At 47.7% G+C, this 20,565-nt stretch overlaps 1 protein-coding gene across 12 annotated transcripts in view; it reads right to left on the bottom strand.

Moving 5' to 3' along the window:
• LOC134957593 (proximal tubules-expressed gene protein-like) overlaps nt 1-20,565 on the bottom strand; it is a 190,059-nt gene that overhangs the window by 133,580 nt on the left and 35,914 nt on the right. For 3 of the 12 annotated variants that reach the window (XM_063939596.1, XM_063939597.1, XM_063939599.1), the window contains exons 2-4: nt 4,775-4,915; nt 3,187-3,280; nt 120-273 (exon numbers count right to left, since the gene is read on the bottom strand). In XM_063939596.1, the coding sequence (XP_063795666.1) occupies nt 120-273; nt 3,187-3,280; nt 4,775-4,776 (250 nt within the window). In that variant the 5' untranslated portion in view covers nt 4,777-4,915. Of the gene's footprint in view, nt 1-119; nt 274-3,186; nt 3,281-4,774; nt 4,916-5,467; nt 5,566-20,565 lie in introns of those variants that run through there. The other 9 variants (XM_063939606.1, XM_063939605.1, XM_063939602.1 and 6 more) reach the window with 6 other exon arrangements.

Here is a 20,565-nt window from a genome sequence, read left to right as displayed (position 1 = left end):
ACATGTTCTTCACCTTATTTACTTATAAAAACCCCAGACAATTTCTGAGCAGTTTCTATAAAAAAAATGGTTAAAACATTTCAAGACTGGCGAGTCTTTGCTTGTGTGTATGTACTCACCATCAGAGGCAGAACTCTGGGAGGCAACGGAGTCATCTGCCACCAGGCTCCTGCTCTGAAGGGGGGCACCTCTCCTCCCATTCTGTGACACCATTGAATAATTGATAGCTGTCGCTGTCTTTTCAGTGGCCGACTTCCTCACTGGTCCCTGCACCTTACAAATCACACCCTCTTTATTATACTGAATATACACATTTTACAAGTGTCACACCCAGGATTAGAAACCACAACCTATTACACTGGAAGCAGACACCTTACTGATGAAGCTGTTTGCTCCTGTATAGGAAATATGAGAATTTTAACTATACGAAGATACTTCTCTGACAATTACACGTAACTTCATATAGTTAGAATTCTCATGCTTCCTCTACAGGAGCAAATAACTCCATCAGTAAAGTGTCTGCTGTCAGTGTAACAGGTCATGGGTTATAATCCTGGGTATGACTGCTAAGAAATGTGTGATTTAAAATAAAAGACAACTAAATGTATAAATACAGTATATACATTTTTTTCAGAACACTCCATACACACAAACACACACACACACACACACACACACACACACACACACACACACACACATACATATATTTATCTTAATATAGGAAATAGGGGGGCACCAATATTTATCTTGCCTCGGGCAACTGTGATGAACTTACGCCACTGCTCACCATTCATGAGAGAGGCACACAATTCCTTATACCTTAAGGTGCATACACACGGTGCAATGTATTCTTGCGATTTTGAGTATATAGTCAAACTCACAAGAAAAGTTAGCACATATCGCACCATGTGTACACAGCATGCATTACCAATGCGCAGTCCCGCGGGATCGGGATCGCAAGAAAAAATAGACTGTGCAGACAATGCAATTTTGACTATACTGTGTACAGTCTAGTACAAAGTATAGTCAAAACGGCCATAGTCAAAATCTCACATAGCCAAAACCATACCGTGTGCATAGACAATATCCGTGCTTCAGGGCTCTGGTGGAGGTAAAGTGAAATCACATAGTCAAAATCTGGCATAGTCAATATATCACTGTGTGTATGCACCTTTAAGGTCGGAACACACTAGGTGAGGTATAACTGCCGGCGGTGAACGACTATATCAGTGAACGATATAGCATTCAACGATATAGTGCGTACACATTGAAAGTTATCGTTCAACGATAACGTTAGTGACGTCACCCCCGGCATTTCCGAACATGCAGCTCAGCCCAACCTTAACGGGTTGAGCTGCACGTCAGCTCAATATCGGTGATCGCTGAGCGACGTGCGGGAGCTCGCATCGTTCATTGTTCACCAATATTTCCCCCATACACACTGAACGATTTCAGGCTAAATATAAACAAAAACGACATAAATGTCATTATCATTTATTTTTTAGCCAGAAATCGCCTAGTGTATACCCCCCGTTAGGATATATGTAGATAAGACAATACGTCAATTTAGAGAGAGCACCAATCTTCCGTTAGATTGGCTTTAGAGGATAAGTGCAGCGAGCAACCTGTCGATAGGCACTTTCTGAGAATTTAAGCACAATTTAACAACTTTACATTATAAAATTATATCCCTGAGAATATTAGGGGAGTGACGGAGCTAAAGCATTATTGTAAGCTGAAGCAAAATGGATTTATTCATTCAATTCGGCGTAGCTATTTGGTTTAAATGAGAATTTGCCACTGACATTTTTTTTTTTTATAATTATGGGCTTTGTGCAATGGGAGTCATTCCGACCCGATCACTCGCTGCAGTTTGTCGCAGTGCAGCGATCGGGTCGGAACTGCGCATGCGCCAGCACCGCAGTGCGTCGGCGCATGGCAGTCATTGTTTCCTAGCGATCGCCTCTAAGACAGAGGCGGTCGCTGGGAGGGAGGGGGCTGGACGGCGGCGTTAAGCCGCCATTTAGGGGGAGCGGTCCGGCCAACGCAGGTGTGGCTGGACCGTTGGGGGGGGGGGGGGCCGCGGCGGCTGCGTGACGTCTCAGCCAGCAGCAGGAGCTGCGCTGGCCGGGTGTTACTCCAGAAATACAAAAGCATCGCCGTTGTGCGGTGCTTTTGTTTTTGTGCGGGGTGTCGGACTGACATGCGGGACGGATTAGCCCTGTGCTGGGCGTCCCCCCGCATGTCAGGGAAGATGATCGTAGCTGTGCTAAATTTAGCACAGCTACGATCAACTCGGAATGACCCCCAATATGTCTTCATCTTTATATGCTCCAGTATTTGGAACTCCATTACTAATTGATTCTGTTTGGTATATGTGGAGATTTTATATTATGTTTTGCCAATAAACATCTCTGTACATTGCTGCAGTGGTGGATTGAAGCACTTATTTATACGTTACTACAGCCGATGGCCCGAGGCTACTGTCGTCATAGCCACTGCAATGTGCGACATGATGACATCAGATGCCGACTGGACTGACAGATACACCAGCACTTTGCGGTGTTCTTCATGTATAAGGTAAGCAGTCTTTGGGGTAAATGTAATAGGGTGTTAGAATGCCCGTATTTTTAAAGCAGCAATCATTTACAAGGCAAACCCAGTTTGTAAATTATTTTCACTTGTAAAAAATATGTGCACTCTCACATGAAGTCCCACACCTCCGGCTTCTCTTACCCTATTACATTTACCCAATTATGGGGCCTATTTACTAAGCGTTGGATGAAGATAAAGTGGAAAGTGATAAAGTACCAGCCAATCAGTCTTCCTGCCATGTCACAGGCTGGGTTTGAAAAATGACATTTAGGAGCTGATTAGCTGGTTTTTATCTCCGTCCACTTTATCTCTGCCCAAGGCTTAGTAAATAGACCCCTATGTCCTCTTCCTACTCCTGACAAAAGTTCAAAGATACTGAAACGATGAGATACAAGATGACATCACCACCACACAACTATTATATATATATATATATATATATATATATATATATGTATTATTATTATTTATTCATAATCTTTTAAAGATATTAAGTATGAGAGGCCTCACAGAGACCCTATGATATAGTTGCAGCAATTAAGGTAACAATTATCCAATGTCATTAATTACGCTAATATAATTTTTTACCTTAGTTATGGGAAACCCTGTAGAGCTGGCCTGTCTCCGCGTTTCTTCAGCAGGTGCTTGCACACTGAATACTCCTGAGTTTATATAGCTGAACCTATAAAGAGACACATGTAAATGTTTCTTCATTCTCCTGATGACAGATGTGCCCTTGGGGTGAGATGATGTAAATTCAGCAATAAACTCCCACCCTGATCACTTGTTAATCGCCAGCACCATTTGTTGCACTTACAGCATTGTAATCTGGACCTTCCTTCCTCATATATACGCACTGCAGCCCGTTTTGGTTACAGAAGAATTAGGTATTGGAAATAGCACAGGGGGAGATGTATCAATGCTTGGAGAGAGACAAAGTACCAACCAATCAGCTCCTAACTGCCAAGTTACAGGCTGTGTTTGAAAAGTGAAAGTTTGGAGCTGATTGATTGGTTCAGTATCTCTCTCCGCTTTGTTTCTCTCCAAGATTTGATAAATCTACAAATATTTTTATGCTAAGGCAAAATAAGTCTAAAATTTAAGGCTATCTGTGACGCTCAAGCTGCCTGGGTGTGAATACTGGGAGTTGTAGTCCCTAAAGGGCTGTATATTAGCCCGTATGTAGAATAGTACCCTATCTGTAAATCTAGTTTGGGTGCACATACACCAGACTACATTTGGCGTAAATAATAGGGCCCATTCAATTAAGAGTTATATTTGTCCATTACGGTACCATCTGGGGATGGCCATTCACCATCAATGATCCTAAACCAATGTTCTATGACTGATATTGAATGCTTTTGCCATCGATGGTGGAGAACCAGATTAATTTTACCAGCGATGGTAGCCATGAACCCATATTTTGGGGTTTTTTTGTATTACATTTACACGCTGCTGCTGCACAGAGCTACTAGGCTGTCAGCCAGCAGCCCTGCCCCACCCTTGGCTCACACACTCAGTGTGCTATGCCAGGAATGGGATGGTCTGCCTCCTTTATAGGAAGAGCTGTCATTCACCCCACGGCCCCGCCCCTGGTTCTTGACAAGAAGCCGAGTGGGAGAACATTGATGGAAAACCGTTGATGGCACCACATAGAATAAGTACTTAAAATTGATGTTTTGTGGCATCATCCACATTGATGGTGGCCAACGATGACCATCCCCACTGTCTGTACCGCTGATTTTCTTGCGCACTTCATCGGGCGCGAGGAAAAAGAGGCGATGTAGATGGACGCTATGTGCCTCACCGGCATTGCCACTAATTGAATTGACCCCAATAAGTCTGCATCCTGGTGATGAGAATCCCGACAGGGGCTAGGTAAGCATACTTACCTTTCCCTAATGCCCCCCTAACCCTCCCTTCCTGCAGCCTGAACCTAACATCCCCCCCCCCCCCTGCAGCCTAACCCTATCCCCCCTTGGTGGTGCTTACACCTAATCCCCCTCCCCACAGCATGAACCTAACCCTCCCTCCCCGCAGCCTAACCCTAACCTTCCCCGGGGGTTCCTAAATATAACCCTCCCTTCCCGCAGCTTAACCCTAACTCTTCCTGTCCCGGAGCATAACCATAACATCCCCCCTGCGGCCAAAACCTAGGAGAACCTGGCATACTTACATTTGGGATGATGTCGGTCAGGATTCCGGTGTTGGCATTCCAATTGATGTCGCAGTTCCAGCCCCGGCATTTTGGCCGTGTGTCGGAACTCCGACGCCGTGAATTCGAGCGCCGTCATCCCAAGCTACTTTATATTGTCACCTGTTCAGTTAGGTAATAAAATGCATCTATTAAACTTCAATTCTCCACTTAATATTAAATAATAAAACACACACAAACCAAGAAAAACCCTACATCACACTTGTTAGAGCAAATAAAATTAACAAAACTACACTGTATCAGCCATCTAGGGAGAGGTGTCAATTTATTTAGTTACTGTTGTGGAATATTTCCCCTTTCTGGTGAGAAACTCTGTATCAAGTGATCCCTGGTGACGAGTTATTTGTCAAAGTCAATGAATTTATTGCCCTCAATTTGTGATATCAGTATAAAGATCAGGATCGTTCATTGGGTACTTTGGTATTTTTAATTAACAGGTCCTGGAGGTTTGCTGTGTTCTCAGCTCTCAGGATCAGGCTTCTCTCCTGGGTATTAAATCGGGACTGTCCTTGAAGTCAATTCACACCAGTAGCTAAAGGGCAAGTGATTTCCCAGACATTGTGTGACACAATCAAATATCCACTGCCCATCCCTCTATTCTCTGCCGCTCTCCCCGGGGAAGCAGTGCTAGGTACACAGATTATTCTTCCTCACTGTTCTCAGACCATCTTCATCATGTGTGACATCCGGGTCCCTGATGGGGAGCAGTACAGGCCTGTTTATCGCATCACTTGCAGATATTGTAACCTGTTTGAAACCACAGATAACTATCAATTAGAAAGCAATGATTTCATGGATGATGGCCAGTGTCTGGATGTAAGTGGCCACCCGAAACATCTCTAATTATTTAAACTAAAAATCCTTTAAATTAAGCAATTCATGAAGCCATCTGTACAACCAGGCGGAGACTGGCCATTAATGTCACATCTAGTACAACACTGTAATATGTTATTACAAGTAAAGCATTAGCAGTGACTGTATTAGTCTTTGTTATATGTACATTAGTGTGTATTATAGTATAACATATAGTGGGGGAAATTCAAATGTTTGAAAAGTCAGTTGGGTGTCTGTTTTTTACTATCTAACAGACAGGAAAAAACAGACTCCCAACCGACTTTTCAAACATTTGAATTCCCCTCATTGGGGTATATTTACTAAGCTCCCGATTTTGACCGATTTGGTGTTTTTGTTCAAAGTGTCATCTCGGGAATTTACTAAACTGAAATCTCGGCAGTGATGAGGGCATTCGTATTTTTTTTGAAGTCAAAGAAAAAAATACGAATGAATACACCATCGGTCAAATACGGATGTTATTTGATACAACTCGGTAATTTACTAAAAATTCTATTTCACAAACACTGCCGGCAATAGCCAAACACTGCCGTGAAAAAATACAAATCGTAAAAAAAAGCAGTTTTAAAATAGACCTGCTTTTTTTTACCGTGTTCTGATAGGCATGCACGGATCCGTGAGATCCGTGCATGTTTATCAGTGGGAAGGGGTGTGAAAGGGTTAAATTTAAGAGAAAAAAATCCGTGGGGTCCCCCCTCCTAAGCAAAACCAGCCTCGGGCTCTTTGAGCCGGTCCTGGTTGAAAAAATATGCAAAAAAAATGACAGGGGTTCCCCCATATTTGATCAATCAGCATCGGGCTCTGCGCCTGGTCCTGGTGCAAAAAATACAGGGGACAAAAAGCGTAGGGGTCCCCTGTATTTTTTGTACCAGCACCGGGCTCCACTAGTCAGAGAGATAATGCCACAGCCGGGGGACACTTTTATATAGGTCCCTGTGGCCCTGGCATTAAATCACTAACTAGTCAACCCTGGCCGGGGTACCCTGAAGGAGTGGGGACCCCTTAAATCAAGATGTGTCCCCCCTCCAGCCACCCAAGGGCCAGGGGTGAAGCCCGAGGCTGTCCCCCCCATCCAAGGGCGGCGGATGGGGGGCTGATAGCCTTGTGAAAAAATAAGAATATTGTTTTTTTTTAGCAGTACTAAAAGTCCCAGCAAGCCTCCCCCGCAAGCTGGTACTTGGAGAACCACAAGTACCAGCATGCGGTGGACAAACGGGCCCGCTGGTACCTGTAGTACTACTACAAAAAAATACCCCAAAAAAAACAGGACACACACACCATGACAGTAAAACTTTATTACATACATGCACACCTACATACACACATACTTACCTATGTTCACACGAGGCTCGGTCCACTTCTCCATGTAGACTCCACGGGGTACCTGTGAAAAAAATTATACTCACATAATCCAGTGTAGCAAGTGTCCTCTTTATAATCCACGTACTTGGCAAAAAACAAACCGGACCCCTTTCCCCCGACTGCCAGAACCCCCCCTGACTCCTGTCAAAGAGGGTCCCTTCTGCCAATCAGGGAGCGCCACGTCGTGGCACTCTCCTGATTGACTCTGCGCTCCTGTACTGTCAGTGAGGCTGTGCACTGGTGCGCATAGGTGCTCCATTGTATCCAATGGTGGGAACTTTGCGGTCAGCGATTGACCGCGAATAACCTCAACCGCTGACCGCAAAGTTCCCACCATTGGATACAATGGAGTGCCTTGATTTAAGGGGTCCCCACTCCTCCAGGGTACCCCGGCCAGGGTTGACTAGTTAGTGATTTAATGCCGGGGTCGCAGGGACCTATATAAAAGTGTCCCCCGGCTGTGGCATTATCTCTCTGACTAGTGGAGCCCGGTGCTGGTACAAAAAATATGGGGGACCCCTACGCTTTTTGTCCCCTGTATTTTTTGCACCAGGACCAGGCGCAGAGCCCGGTGCTGGTTGATCAAATATGGGGGAACCCCTGTCATTTTTTTTGCATATTTTTTCAACCAGGACCGGCTCAAAGAGCACGAGGCTGGTTTTGCTTAGTAGGGGGGACCCCACGCATTTTTTATTTTTATTTTTAACACTTTTTTTTTAAAGGTGCACAATGAAGCCCTGCACGGATCTCACAGATCCGGCCGAGATTCATTGTGTTAATGTCGGCAGTGTTTTACTATTCACTCCCGTAAAACACTGCCTGAAAATACGAATGACATCGACATCGGAAAACTCGAAAATGCAGAATACGACAGCATAGTAAATGAGTCGTAAAAAATTCAAAAAGTTGCAATTTCACACATTCCATGTCATTCGTGTTTGAACTTTAACCTCATTCAGTAAATTACGAATTTTAGTAAATATACCCCATTGTCTTCTTAATTAAAAAATATATGATTTTTCTTTTCCAGGATACAATAGTAGGTTAGGGTATTTTGAATATTATAGTCCCAACCTCCACCACATTCCATCAGTAAATAACAAATCCATATTTAAATTACAAACATTTATTTATGGAGCACCACTGTAAAAAGTATTTTTATTTGATGCAGGGCCGGATCTAGGGAGGGGGGGGGGGCGAAGGGGGCGACCGGGGACTGTAGAGGGAGGAGTTAAGATTAAACAGTTAACCGCCCCCCCTAAAGAAAAGTCTAGATCCGTCCCTGATTTGATGTATATAATGATTATTTAATTATTATGTAAACATCATTTGGGAGTGACAGGGTAACTTGCCTTGGTACATAATTGTATAGTTGGTAAAGTAATCCCTTTCAAGTCACACCCTCAGTCCCCATTTACCAACACCACCGGAACTTTTAAAATACAACAGAGGTGGTCTCACACATTGGGGGTAATTCTGAGTTGATCGCAGCAGCAAATTTGTTAGCAGTTGGGCAAAACCATGTGCACTGCAGGGGGGCAGATATAACATGTGCAGAGAGAGTTAGATTTGGGTGGGTTATATTGTTTCTGTGCAGGGTAAATACTGGCTGCTTTATTTTTACACTGCAATTTAGATTTCAGCTTGAACACACCCCACCCAAATCTAACACTCTCTGCAAATGTTATATCTGCCCCTCCAGCAGTGTAAATGGTTTTGCCCAACTGCTAACAAATTTGTTGCTGCGAACAACTTGGAATTTTGGAATTACCCCCATTGATTGTAACAGAAATGACCATTATACCATTATACTATCTTATTCCTTACAATGACCCTGTGCGGGGCCCATTCCTGTGCACAGTGTACTATACAGAAGCTGTGTTGGGTAGCTAGTGGTACTGTACAAATCAGCAGCACAGAGTTAGGGCCACACTGGCCCACACAGCCCTAACTGTGTGGAGTTTGTATTTTCTCCTTGTGATTTTGTGGGTTCCCCCCCCAGGTACTCAGGGTTCCGCCCCCACTCCCACACAAAAATACTAGTAGGTCAGTAGTTCCCAAACAAGGGTGGTCATTCCGAGTTGATCGCACGTAGCAACTTTTTGCTGCTGGTGCGATCAACTAATCTCCTTCCTATGGGGGAGTGTATTTCTGCATAGCAGGGCTGCGATCGCTTGTGCAGCCCTGCTATGCTAAAAAAGTTTCCTGCAAAACAAGACCAGGGTCACACCTACTTACCCTGTGCGACGGATCCAGCGACGAATGTCCCGGGATTGACGTCAGACATCCGCTCTCCAAACACCTGGACACGCCTGTGTTCGGATCTCCACGCCCGGAAAACGGTGAGTAGACACCCAGGTACGCCTCACTGCTGTCAATCTTCTTGTAATTGCGCTAGCAATCACTTTTAACTTTGTTCAGGCCGCTGTCACCGGGCAACGACGCGCATGCGCATTGCAGTCGCGCATGCGCAGTTCCGACCCGTTCGCACTGCAGCGAAGAACCGCTGCGTGCAAATGGGTCGGACTGACCCCCAAGGTCCGCAAGGCAGCTAACAGTCCAGGTGATAAACATAACCATGCTAAAGCACAGGTGACTTACCTCAGTTCGTGTGGCGGTGAGTGGGTATGTCATGTGTGGCAGCGAGTGGGTACATGTGATAGTGGGTATGTGTGACAGTGAACGGTGAGTGGATATGTGTGACGGTGAGCGGTGATGTGTCTATGTGACAGTGAGTGGGTAGGTCTGATGGTGAGTGGGTATGTGTGACAGTGAAGGGTGAGTAGGAATGTGTGACGATGAGCAATGAGTGTGTACACATGACAGGGAGCGGTGAGTAAGAATGTGTGACAGTTAGGGGTGAGTGCTGAGAGGGTATGTGTGACAGCCAGGGGTGAGTGGGAATGTGTGACAGCCAGGGGTGAGTGGGAATGTGTGACACGGAGGGGTGAGTGGGAATGTGTGACGGTGAGTGGTGAGTGGGAATGTGTGAAACGATGAAGGGTCAGTGGTAATGTGTGAGGTAAGTGGATATGTGTGACAGTGAGCGGTGAGTGCGTATGTGTGATGGTGAGTGGGTAACTGTAACAGTAAGGGGTGAGTGGTTATATGTGACGGTGAGGGGTGAATGGGAATGTGTGAGAGTTAATGGGTACGTGTGACAGTGAGCGGTGAGTGGGAATGTGTGAAAGTGAGGGGTGAGTGGGAATGTGTGATAGTGAGGGGTGAGTGGGAATGTGTGAAAGTGAGGGGTTAATGGGAATGAGTGAAAGTGAGGGGTGAGTGGGAATGTGTGATAGTGAGGGGTGAGTGGGAATGTGTTACAGTGAGGGATGAGTGGGTATATGGGACAGTGCGGTGTGAGTGGGAATGTGTGACAGTGAGGGGTGAGTGGGTATGTGTGACAATGATTGGGAATGAGTTTCAGTGAGCATACCTCCCAACATGACCCTCTCCAGGAGGGACACAATGCTCTGCTCCTGCACTTCCCTCTTAATGTATGATTGCTGCCACCTGTGTTGAACAGGTTAATGGGTAAGAAAGATGTTTCAGCACAAGTGCCGGCAATCTTAACTTAAGAGGGAAGCAGAGCATTCTGTCCCTCCTGGACAGGGTCATGTAATGAGGTATGCAGTGAGGGGAGAGACTGAGAATGGGAATGTGTGACAGGGGGTAGGGCGGCATACACTTGTGGTACCCACGTTTGGGGATACCCCTAGCAGCCCTCTTATAGCTTTAACTGCAGCCAATGCTGCCTTCACAAACCCCGGCACTGAGAGGGTTAACCTTCCCCCTGCAAGCGGACACAAGGACCCAGGGCAGTCCGGCCGTCAGATCCTGAGAGTGGGAAGTCCTGGACCCGCAGGATTGGTCGGGAGCTGCGCGCCAAGAGAAGAACGGGGAGGAGAGAACAAGAAGCGCACGTGAGGAGAGACGAGAGAGAGAGGCGGGACACGCTGCCACTGCACTGCGCAGTAGAAGAGACGAGAGTCGCCCGCAGCAGCCGCGCGCTGGGACCCGCGCTAAGACGAGGAGAATAGCCGCCTGGTGTGAGGAGAGAAAGAGACCTGCTGTGGGTGTGCAGGGAGCCGCGGTTGGCCGGAACACAGACAGGGCTGGCAGCAGCGCAAAGCCGCCCATCAGCCAGTCTTGGGGACGGGGGAGCCGGAGCCGCCTGGCAGCTGGTCCCTAGAAGCAACGCCGCAGCACTTACAGCCACCACAGAAGGGAGAACCACACAGAGGACGCTGTTGCAGCTGATAACCAGGAGACAATCAACAGGAGCATCCACTCCTATAGCAGGTACCGGGTCACCCATACATTCCTGAATACAAGTGGGGTCCATCTGTAACGGTACATCCCGGGTAAAAAGGGGGACGCCCCTACCCAGAAACACCCCAGTACAAAAGTTCTTCCTATGCTTAACTATGCCCTGCCTATTCAGGGACATCATGCCTGCGCTTGTTTTATATGATCCCCTTTCAAAAGCCAGAATCTGTTTATGAAGTCACCCGCTTACACGGAGAACCCGACTGCCTGGAACGGTGTTTTAACTGACGTCTTCCCAGGAGTTCTCTGTTAGGGTGCAAGAGTTCTGTCAAAGGGGACATTGACCGCAGACGCCCGCTGAGGCGCAGGAATTGAACATTAGTGCCCGGCGTGTAACGCCACCTTATGGACAGGTTAGGAAATACTGCCAAATTACTGTCAGGACATTTCTTACCCCAGAATATTATTACATTCCAAATGCTTGCTATTGTATGTGTTATGTACGATTATTTGACCAAAGTATTGTTCTACCTTTGAGATACCTAAACTGTGAATACTGTTATAGACAGGGAAAGAAATAGGGTATTGTGATGATGTTCATTATATGCAATTGCTCAAAGTGAGAATTGAGTTATAGCGGTGACTGATATCTTCAATGCAATAAATGGTTGTCACCGTCTCCATGTGTAGTGGTCCTTGGGTATAGTTTGTTTGGGTTGTCCTTCCGGGGTCGTCCTGGTCCTTCTGTCCCAGCCTTACAGGTGATGTACAAGAATAGTCGCTGGCCTCGACATCGTTGAAGAGTGGATACGGCCGACCACGAAAACGACAGACCTTCAGGTACGAACCCACTTTATAGCGATATCACACTTGGCGTCACGAACAGGATCGTTTCAAGATGTCGAACCCAGACATTCCGGAGTCGTCCTCGGCACAGGGACAACCACCAGCGGCACCCGGAAACCCGACAGGAACAACGGCATCACCTATCACCATGCCATATTACTTTGGAGCCCCATGGTTGCCGACATACGCAGGAAAACAAGTCCCTGGCTCAAGTACTTTCAAGACATTCAAAGACAAAATGCTCTCCATGTTTCGCCTATACACGCTCACGGAAGAACAAAAAGTAGAGATCCTGAAGGGACAATTAACCGGCCCAGCACTGAGAGAAGTAGAAGCGTGGGAGGATACGGAAAAGGATAGCGCAGATTGTATACTCCAGAAATTAAGGAGCATATTTGAATGCAAAACGGTAGCAGAACTAAAGAGCCGTCTGTACGCGAAAAGCAACGACCAGGTGAATCTCTACAGGAATTTGCACTAGGCCTACAGGAAGCCTTGAGGGCTGTACGAACGCTGGATCCACTGGATGTCGGACTGACCGATGACACCCTAATTAATTTATTTATTGAGGGAGCGCAAGGCGAAACAATTCGGTCACAATTACGAATGTGGAGATGCCAAAAGCCAGACAGTTCTTTCTCTGCGTTTAAAGAAAATGTTCTACAGATATTAGGATTGAATCAGGGCGAAGAGACTGAAGATGATGAGACACCAAGGAAAGTGGATGAGGAAAGCCTCCACAGCATTCCCCCATACAAGAAAGTAGATGCCACCACCCGAGCGGGGGCAGTCCTTCAGCAGGCACAGGCCCCATCAGGGCCAGATCCTATCGAAGCCCTGAATCGACAGATGTCAGAAGTGACGCTCTGCCTGTCCCGGATGAGCCAGAGGCTAGAAGAACTCGGCAAAGAACCAAGTGGAAGCCGACGCAGAGAATGGCGTCAGGAATGCGGTGGAAGAAATCACCCTCGATGGGAGGTCACGAGAGAGTCAGCCGACGGCCTACTGATCGGTTTGATCCACAGGGTTGACCGATTTGTAGGGGATGTCACCAGAGCGGACACATTGAACGGAACTGCCCTCTTGATCCTTTAAACGGGGGGACCCCGAGGCGAGGGACCAACCCTCGGGAGGAGAACCACTGACAGGTCCGCCGTCACGGGACTGGTGGCCCCAGTATGTAGGAGAGTGCCCCCACCTGAACATCCGCATTAATGGGATAGAGATACCGGCTCTCTTGGATACGGGCTCACAAGTCTCTACAATCCGACTCACGGAGTTCCTTCAACACTGGGACGAAGCCACCATTGTGTCCCCACCCGCTACATGGCTCCACCTGCTAGCCAGCAATGGACAACCCATCGCCTTCCAGGGCTACTGGGAAGCCAATGTGGAAGTAGGAAATGCCGCCTTGACCCGCCAAGGATACCTCATCACCACCGCGCCCAGCGCGCACTTGCCACCCGTGATTCTGGGCATGAACATTCTGAGAAACTGTCCAGAGGAACTAGTTGAAGCCCTGCGACACGAGATGAAGACCGCGGCCCCTAAGGAACGAAAAGCCCTGCAACAGACCGTCAAAGTGCTAGAGGGCCAAAAGAAATTCGTTAATGGTCAGGGTGAAATTGGAAAAGCCCGAATCACCGACCGCCAACCTGTTCTGCTGAGACCGAACTCTGAGCAAGTGGTGTGGTGCAAAACAAGAATTGGTCCGGGGGTGAGAGACTACGAGGCTCTGGTGGAACCCTGTGACTGGGATGGACAACAGCCGTTCGCTGTGGCGAGGACACTAGCCAAAGTGGTACACGGGAGGGTACCAGTCCGTCTTCTGAACCCACACTCGTATGCCATCAGACTCTACAAGTACTGTCCAGTGGCGAAGGTCAGCTGGATCGACTTCCAAGACATCGTGGGACAGGGTGTAACCGCGGCTCAATCAGGAGTGGCAGACGGAGAAGCGTCGGCGACTGAGGAAGAACCCCCATGGTGGGCCGGGATCCAGATCGGTGATGTTGACACCCCCACTGATAAAAGAGATGGAGTATTACAGATTGTGCTACACAACGCTGCTGCATTCAGCCAACACCCTTCTGATTTTTCGGCAAGTGGATGAAGTGTATCATCACATCCCCACGGGGACAACCCCTCCTATCAAGGAACGACACCGACCCCTTCCTCCAGCCATGTACCAGCCAGTGAGGAACATGATCGCAGAGATGAAAGAGGCTGGAGTCATCCGTGAAAGCCACAGCCCATGGGCCGCTCCACTGATGATAGTGAAGAAGAAAGACGGTAGTCTGCGCTTCTGCGTAGATTATCGCAGGCTCAATGCTGCAACTCACAAGGACGCCTATCCACTTCCCCGAATCGAAGAATCTCTGACGGCCTTAAAGACGGCAGCGTATTTCTCCACACTGGACCTCACCAGCGGCTACTGGCAGGTCCAAATCACTGAAGACATCGAGAAGACGGCCTTCACTACGCCAATGGGCTTATTCAAATTCATGAGGATGCCATTCGGGCTCTGCAACGCTCCGGCCACCTTCCAGCGCGTCATGGAGCACTGTCTTGGACACCGCAACTTCGAGATGGTCCTGTTGTACCTCGATGATGTGACAATCTTCTCAAGAAACTACGAGGACCATCTGCGACATTTGGAAGAAGTGTTCCAACTTTTGACCAACTGCGGCCTGAAGCTTAAACCAAGCAAATGTCACCTGCTCAAGCCCAAAGTCCAGTATCTTGGACATGTCGTCAGCGCCGAGGGCGTGATGCCTGATCCGGAGAAGATCAGAGTCGTTCAGGACTGGCCAGTCCCCAAGACCGTCAGAGATGTCCGAAGTTATTTGGGATTCGTGGGCTACTTTAGACGCTTCATTGAACAGTTTGCCGCAGTAGCGGCCCCGTTGCATGAATTGCTCAGAGGCCAATCGGGTCATGAGCGAAGAGGGTCGTCCTTGGTATGTTGGGGAGAAGAACAGCAGCGAGCCTTTCATCAGTTGAAGACATCCTTAATCGAAGCCCCGTTATTGGCCTATCCCGATTATGAACAACCATTTCAAGTGTATACAGACGCCAGTCACCGGGGACTAGGAGCCGTAATCTCCCAGGTGCAGGACGGGCGTGAAAGAGTGATCGCAAACGCCAGCTAGGGCCTCCGCAAAACTGAGCGGAACTGTGAGAATTACAGCACATTTAAGTTGGAGTTACTCGCCCTCATCTGGGCTGTCACCGAGAAATTTAAACACTATCTGGCCGCCACGCCGTTCATCATCATGACGGATAATAACCCGCTGGCACATCTGTCTACTGCTAAGCTCGGAGCTCTTGAACAGAGATGGGTATCCCGACTCGCAAATTTCCGGTACACCGTATCCTACAGGAGTGAGAAGTCCAACGGGAACGCTGACGCCCTCTCCCGATTACCCACGGTAGATGTTGCGGAGGAAGATAGAGATGTGGACGAGGATGTCGAAACCCCGGTGTTTAAAGTCTCTCGAAAGGGACAAACGGTCACGTCGGACCACCTATCCGTCACCGGACCTCCACGGATGGAAAGCGCCCTACTGGATGCTCCCACAGTCAATTGGCGCGAAAAGCAGCGGAAGAGTCCAGTGCTGAGGGAACTTGTGGCCTTGTTGCACCAGCGACGACAGTTGACCCGGATCCAATGGGCCAAAGCTGACCCGGAATTGATCAAGTTACAACAGCATAGGGACCGCATTCACCTGGAGGAGGGGATCCTCGTGCGTACCAGCATAGATCCGAGTACTCACCAACCAGTCACTCAGGTGGTCGTCTCTAAAGAGCAAGCCGCTCTTCTGCTCATGGCCTACCATGACAAATCTGGACACTTCGGCACTCAAAAGACTGAAGCCATCCTACGCACACGATATTTCTGGGTGGGCATGCGAGAAGATATGGAAAGATGGTGCCGCGACTGTGTTCCATGCACAAGGAAAAGGCAGGCCGACACTACCCAAAAGGACCCTCTGCATCCCATTAGGAGCTAACATCCACTACAAATTGTTGCCCTGGACCATGTGAAATTGGAGCCGAGCACCAGTGGATATCTGTATGCCCTTACAATAACGGACCATTACAGTAAATTCCTAGTGGCCGTCCCGGCCAAAGACCTCACTGCTAAAACCACTGCCGAACTGTTTTTGAAGCACTTCGCCAGGCCCTACGGGTATCCAGACTGCATCTTGACCGACCAAGGCCCTGCCTTTGAGTCGCAGTTGTTTCACGAACTGTGTTCCTACTACGGCTGTCGTAAAGCTCGGACAACAGCCTATCACTCGCAGGGGAATGGATTGTGTGAACGAGCTAACCAGACCCTCATTGGGATGCTCCGGAGCCTGGCGGCAGAAGATCGCACCAAGTGGCCGACCATACTTCCCGAATTAACCTATCTCTACAGCAACACTGAACATTGCTCTACCGGCTTTATGCCATACTACCTCATGTTCGGCCGACAAGGCAAGTTACCCCAGGACCTGGAATTGGCCCCTGCTGTGGTCCCTGCCATCGACCCAAGGACCGACTGGGTCCGTGAACACCAACGGAGGATAGAAGCTGCTCGAGAAATTGTAACAAAAAGAGTGGAGCATGTCCAGCATCGCCAGGAGGCGGACTACAATGCCCACATCCGACCTGAGGCACTGAAGACTGGAGACCTTGTCTGGAGGAAACGGAATCACCGCACCAGCAAGCTTGACGCTATGTGGGAGAGTTGCCCGTATGTCGTGGTCAGTATTCCTGAGGGCGAACGATATACCTACAAGATCCGTAAGGGCCTGGAAGGTCCAGTCAGCATTGTGCCGAGAGACCAACTCAAGCTCTGTACCATAGAGTTACCGACAAGGAGCGCAGATCCACCTGTGGCAGAGGGACGGGAGACTCTGGGGGGCATAACCTTACACGATCCCATGGAGCTCTTAGTGTTTATGGGTGGCCTTCCACCACCGCACTCAGTCCCACCTGTAGCTCCAGACCTGGTGTTTGACAGGCCGGTTGAAAGCCTTGATCTGTCTGACCTAGTTACCGCTCCTAGCGAAAGCGACGTTCCCATAGTTGAGGCCAGAAGGTCGGGACGTAGCACACAAGGCGTCCCGCCTTTAAGGTATAGAGAGTAAACTGTTAATTGTTTCTTTGTATGTTTATACCTGATTTGTTTACACTTGTTTAATGTTATGTTGGAATTGTGACTCATGCTAGAGACTTTGGCTTCCTGGCATATGCGTGAGGACACGCATCCTTCCACCAGGGGCACATGTGGTACCCACGTTTGGGGATACCCCTAGCAGCCCTCTTATAGCTTTAACTGCAGCGAATGCTGCCTTCACAAACCCCGGCGCCGAGAGGGTTAACCTTCCCCCTGCAAGCAGACACAAGGACCCAGGGCAGTCCGGCCGTCAGATCCTGAAAGCAGGAAGTCCTGGACCCGCAGGATTGGTCGGGAGCTGCGCGCCAAGAGAAGAACGGGGAGGAGAGAACAAGAAGCGCGCGTGAGGAGAGACGAGAGAGAGAGGCGGGACATGCTGCCACTGCACTGCGCAGTAGAAGAGACGAGAGTCGCCCGCAGCAGCCGCGCGCTGGGACCCGCGCTAAGACGAGGAGAATAGCCGCCTGGTGTGAGGAGAGAAAGAGACCTGCTGTGGGTGTGCAGGGAGCCGCGGTTGGCCGGAACACAGACAGGGCTGGCAGCAGCGCAAAGCCACCCATCAGCCACTCTTGGGGACGGGGGAGCCGGAGCCGCCTGGCAGCTGGTCCCTAGAAGCAACGCCGCAGCACTTACAGCCACCACAGAAGGGAGAACCACACAGAGGACGCTGTTGCAGCTGATAACCAGGAGACAATCAACAGGAGCATCCACTCCTATAGCAGGTACCGGGTCACCCATACATTCCTGCATACAAGTGGGGTCCATCTGTAACGGTACATCCCGGGTAAAAAGGGGGACGCCCCTACCCAGAAACACCCCAGTACAAAAGTTCTCCCTATGCTTAACTATGCCTTGCCTATTCAGGGACATCATGCCTGCGCTTGTTTTATATAATCCCCTTTCAAAAGCCAGAATCTGTATATGAAGTCACCCGCTTACACGGAGTACCCGACTGCCTGGAACGGTGTTTTATTAGAATAGTGTTACTCACTCTGCCTTACTTTTCCGTGGATATAAAGACGGGTCGTACCGTTAGCCATTGCTGCTGTGTTGTATTACCAACAAGAAATACAAGGATAGTGGACCACTGCGCTCACCGCGGCTGCAGTTTTGTAGAACCCTGGTGTCACTCAACACCATATATCCTGAACATTAGCTGAAAAAATGGGAACTATCAAACTGCGTACAGCTTATAAAAGTGAATATGTCAGTCAATAATGTTGATCAGAAGGTTATGGACCAATGTTCCTCTCTTCTTCTATTTTTCCTTCTAATTTTTCCGTTCTTAATTCCGAGGAATCCCCTTCAAATTTATCGAATGTCCCTCAAAAACAAGGAAAGAACAATATTGTGTAGCAGGTCCTGGATTTGAGTGATTCTCTGAGTAATCTGGTTCGACAAGATGGTTCGTACCGTACTCACGTCTGAACGGTGGGATTCACACACATAAAGGTTTCTTTCTGGAAAAGATTTCTCCTGACTAGAATTGGTCGTGTTCTCTCAAATCCTCGCCAAGTGGTGTCCCAACATGAGAAGTACCGAGGAGAAAAATATCTTAATTAGTGAATACCCCACGGTAGAGTATATTCAGTCAATCACACTATCGACCGGAGAGATGGACTCGCGTACCGTACTCACACTCAAAGTGTATTCAATATACCCATAAAGGTATCTTTAACTGTAATTCATACTCCAACAGATAAAATAAAAAGACGTAGATGGGCAGGCGTACCCTACTTACAATCTTCTATGATGTTGTCTAGCCCGTAGCGGTTTCTTTTTCCACTTTCTTCCCAGGAAGTGGAACTCCACTATCGGCTCCCAATCTCGGTATAATGGAAATATATATCGAAAATGGAAGTTTAATAAAAGGAGTTTATTGAATTCAAACAATAAAAGTATCAGCAATGGGGCAGAAAAAAACTCTAATAGGCCAACCGGAAGATGTTAAAACCATTCAAAAAAGGTGAAATAGATCCGGATTATCTCACCTCAATAAATGGTAGTCTGGAAGGTCTGTAGGTGATGTCTGTCCCTCACACCAACACGTTTCGACCAGAGGGTCTTTTTCAAGGTGTGTTATGAGGGAAATGTTACTTCTATTTATACCCCTAAACAGGAAGTAGTCATAATGTGGGTGTGGTTAGTCTAAATGACAAACTTTAAAAGTTGGGGTCTCTGAGACTTGTAATAAATGATTATAATCTTCCAATCTGTCCCTCATACATTAAAGGGACGTCTTTACGAGTTGGAAACGGTTTTAACAACATATTTGGAGTTATAATGCGCTATGCGTTCCACCTGTCCGGGGTGGAACGCACCGCTTCCGCCGGATATCGTGCGCTCCACCTGTCCGAAGTGGAACGCACCGCTTCCGCCAGACGAGTAACCGGAAGTGGCGCGCCGGGAGGATGATATGCGGAAGATGTGCGTTCCACCTATCTGAAGTGGAACGCACCGCTTCCGCCGGACGAGAGGGGCCGGAAAGAGCGTGTGTTCCACTAGTTCTTGGTGGAACGCACTGAAGCCGGAAATACGGCCATAGTGGAGCATAAGAAATGTTTCCACTGTAGTTATATAAAATGCTCGCATGGCGGGGAGAAATGGTAATAGTACCTAAATAAATGGATAGGTTGGGTATATTAGGGGGAATATATGGGGAAATATAATGAAAATATAATAAAGTGCATGGTTGGGAATAGTATGACCCCATATGTGATGATACATAAAATTAGAATACAATGGTTAAAAATTAGACACAAATAAAACTTTGAACATACACAAGAATAATTGGACCTGAATAAAATATGCATAAAAAATTGGGTATACATAAAAGACAGTATACACCATATTAATGGTGGGATACAGTATTAAATCCTGCATTACTCGAATTTGAGGTATAACAATACTCAATAATGAATTTAAATAAGAACAAATATGAATAAATATTATACGTGCATAACCAAAAGAGAATCTGCCTATGGGAAGGGATTGTGTATAAAGAATACCCTCTTTTTGACTCATTTATATCCCAATCTTTTTAACGGAATGAAATGGGTCTACATGGGTACCCTAATCTCTCTAGTTTTCTACAAGAACCATTTGATCTCAAAATCCAGGTTCATTCCTCTTGGTTGTAAGGTTCCTAGGTTAAAGATGGACCGCATTTCTGTCCTTGCAAGTCTCTCTTCAATGTCCGTACTTCTCCAATTCCTTGGAGCCAGTTGTATTCCACAGAATAGGGCAATCTCAGAAG

This window comes from Pseudophryne corroboree, chromosome 9 (assembly GCF_028390025.1).
Source record: "Pseudophryne corroboree isolate aPseCor3 chromosome 9, aPseCor3.hap2, whole genome shotgun sequence".
NCBI classification, from domain to species: Eukaryota; Metazoa; Chordata; class Amphibia; order Anura; family Myobatrachidae; genus Pseudophryne; species Pseudophryne corroboree.
This window is presented reverse-complemented; position numbering and strand designations above follow the sequence as displayed.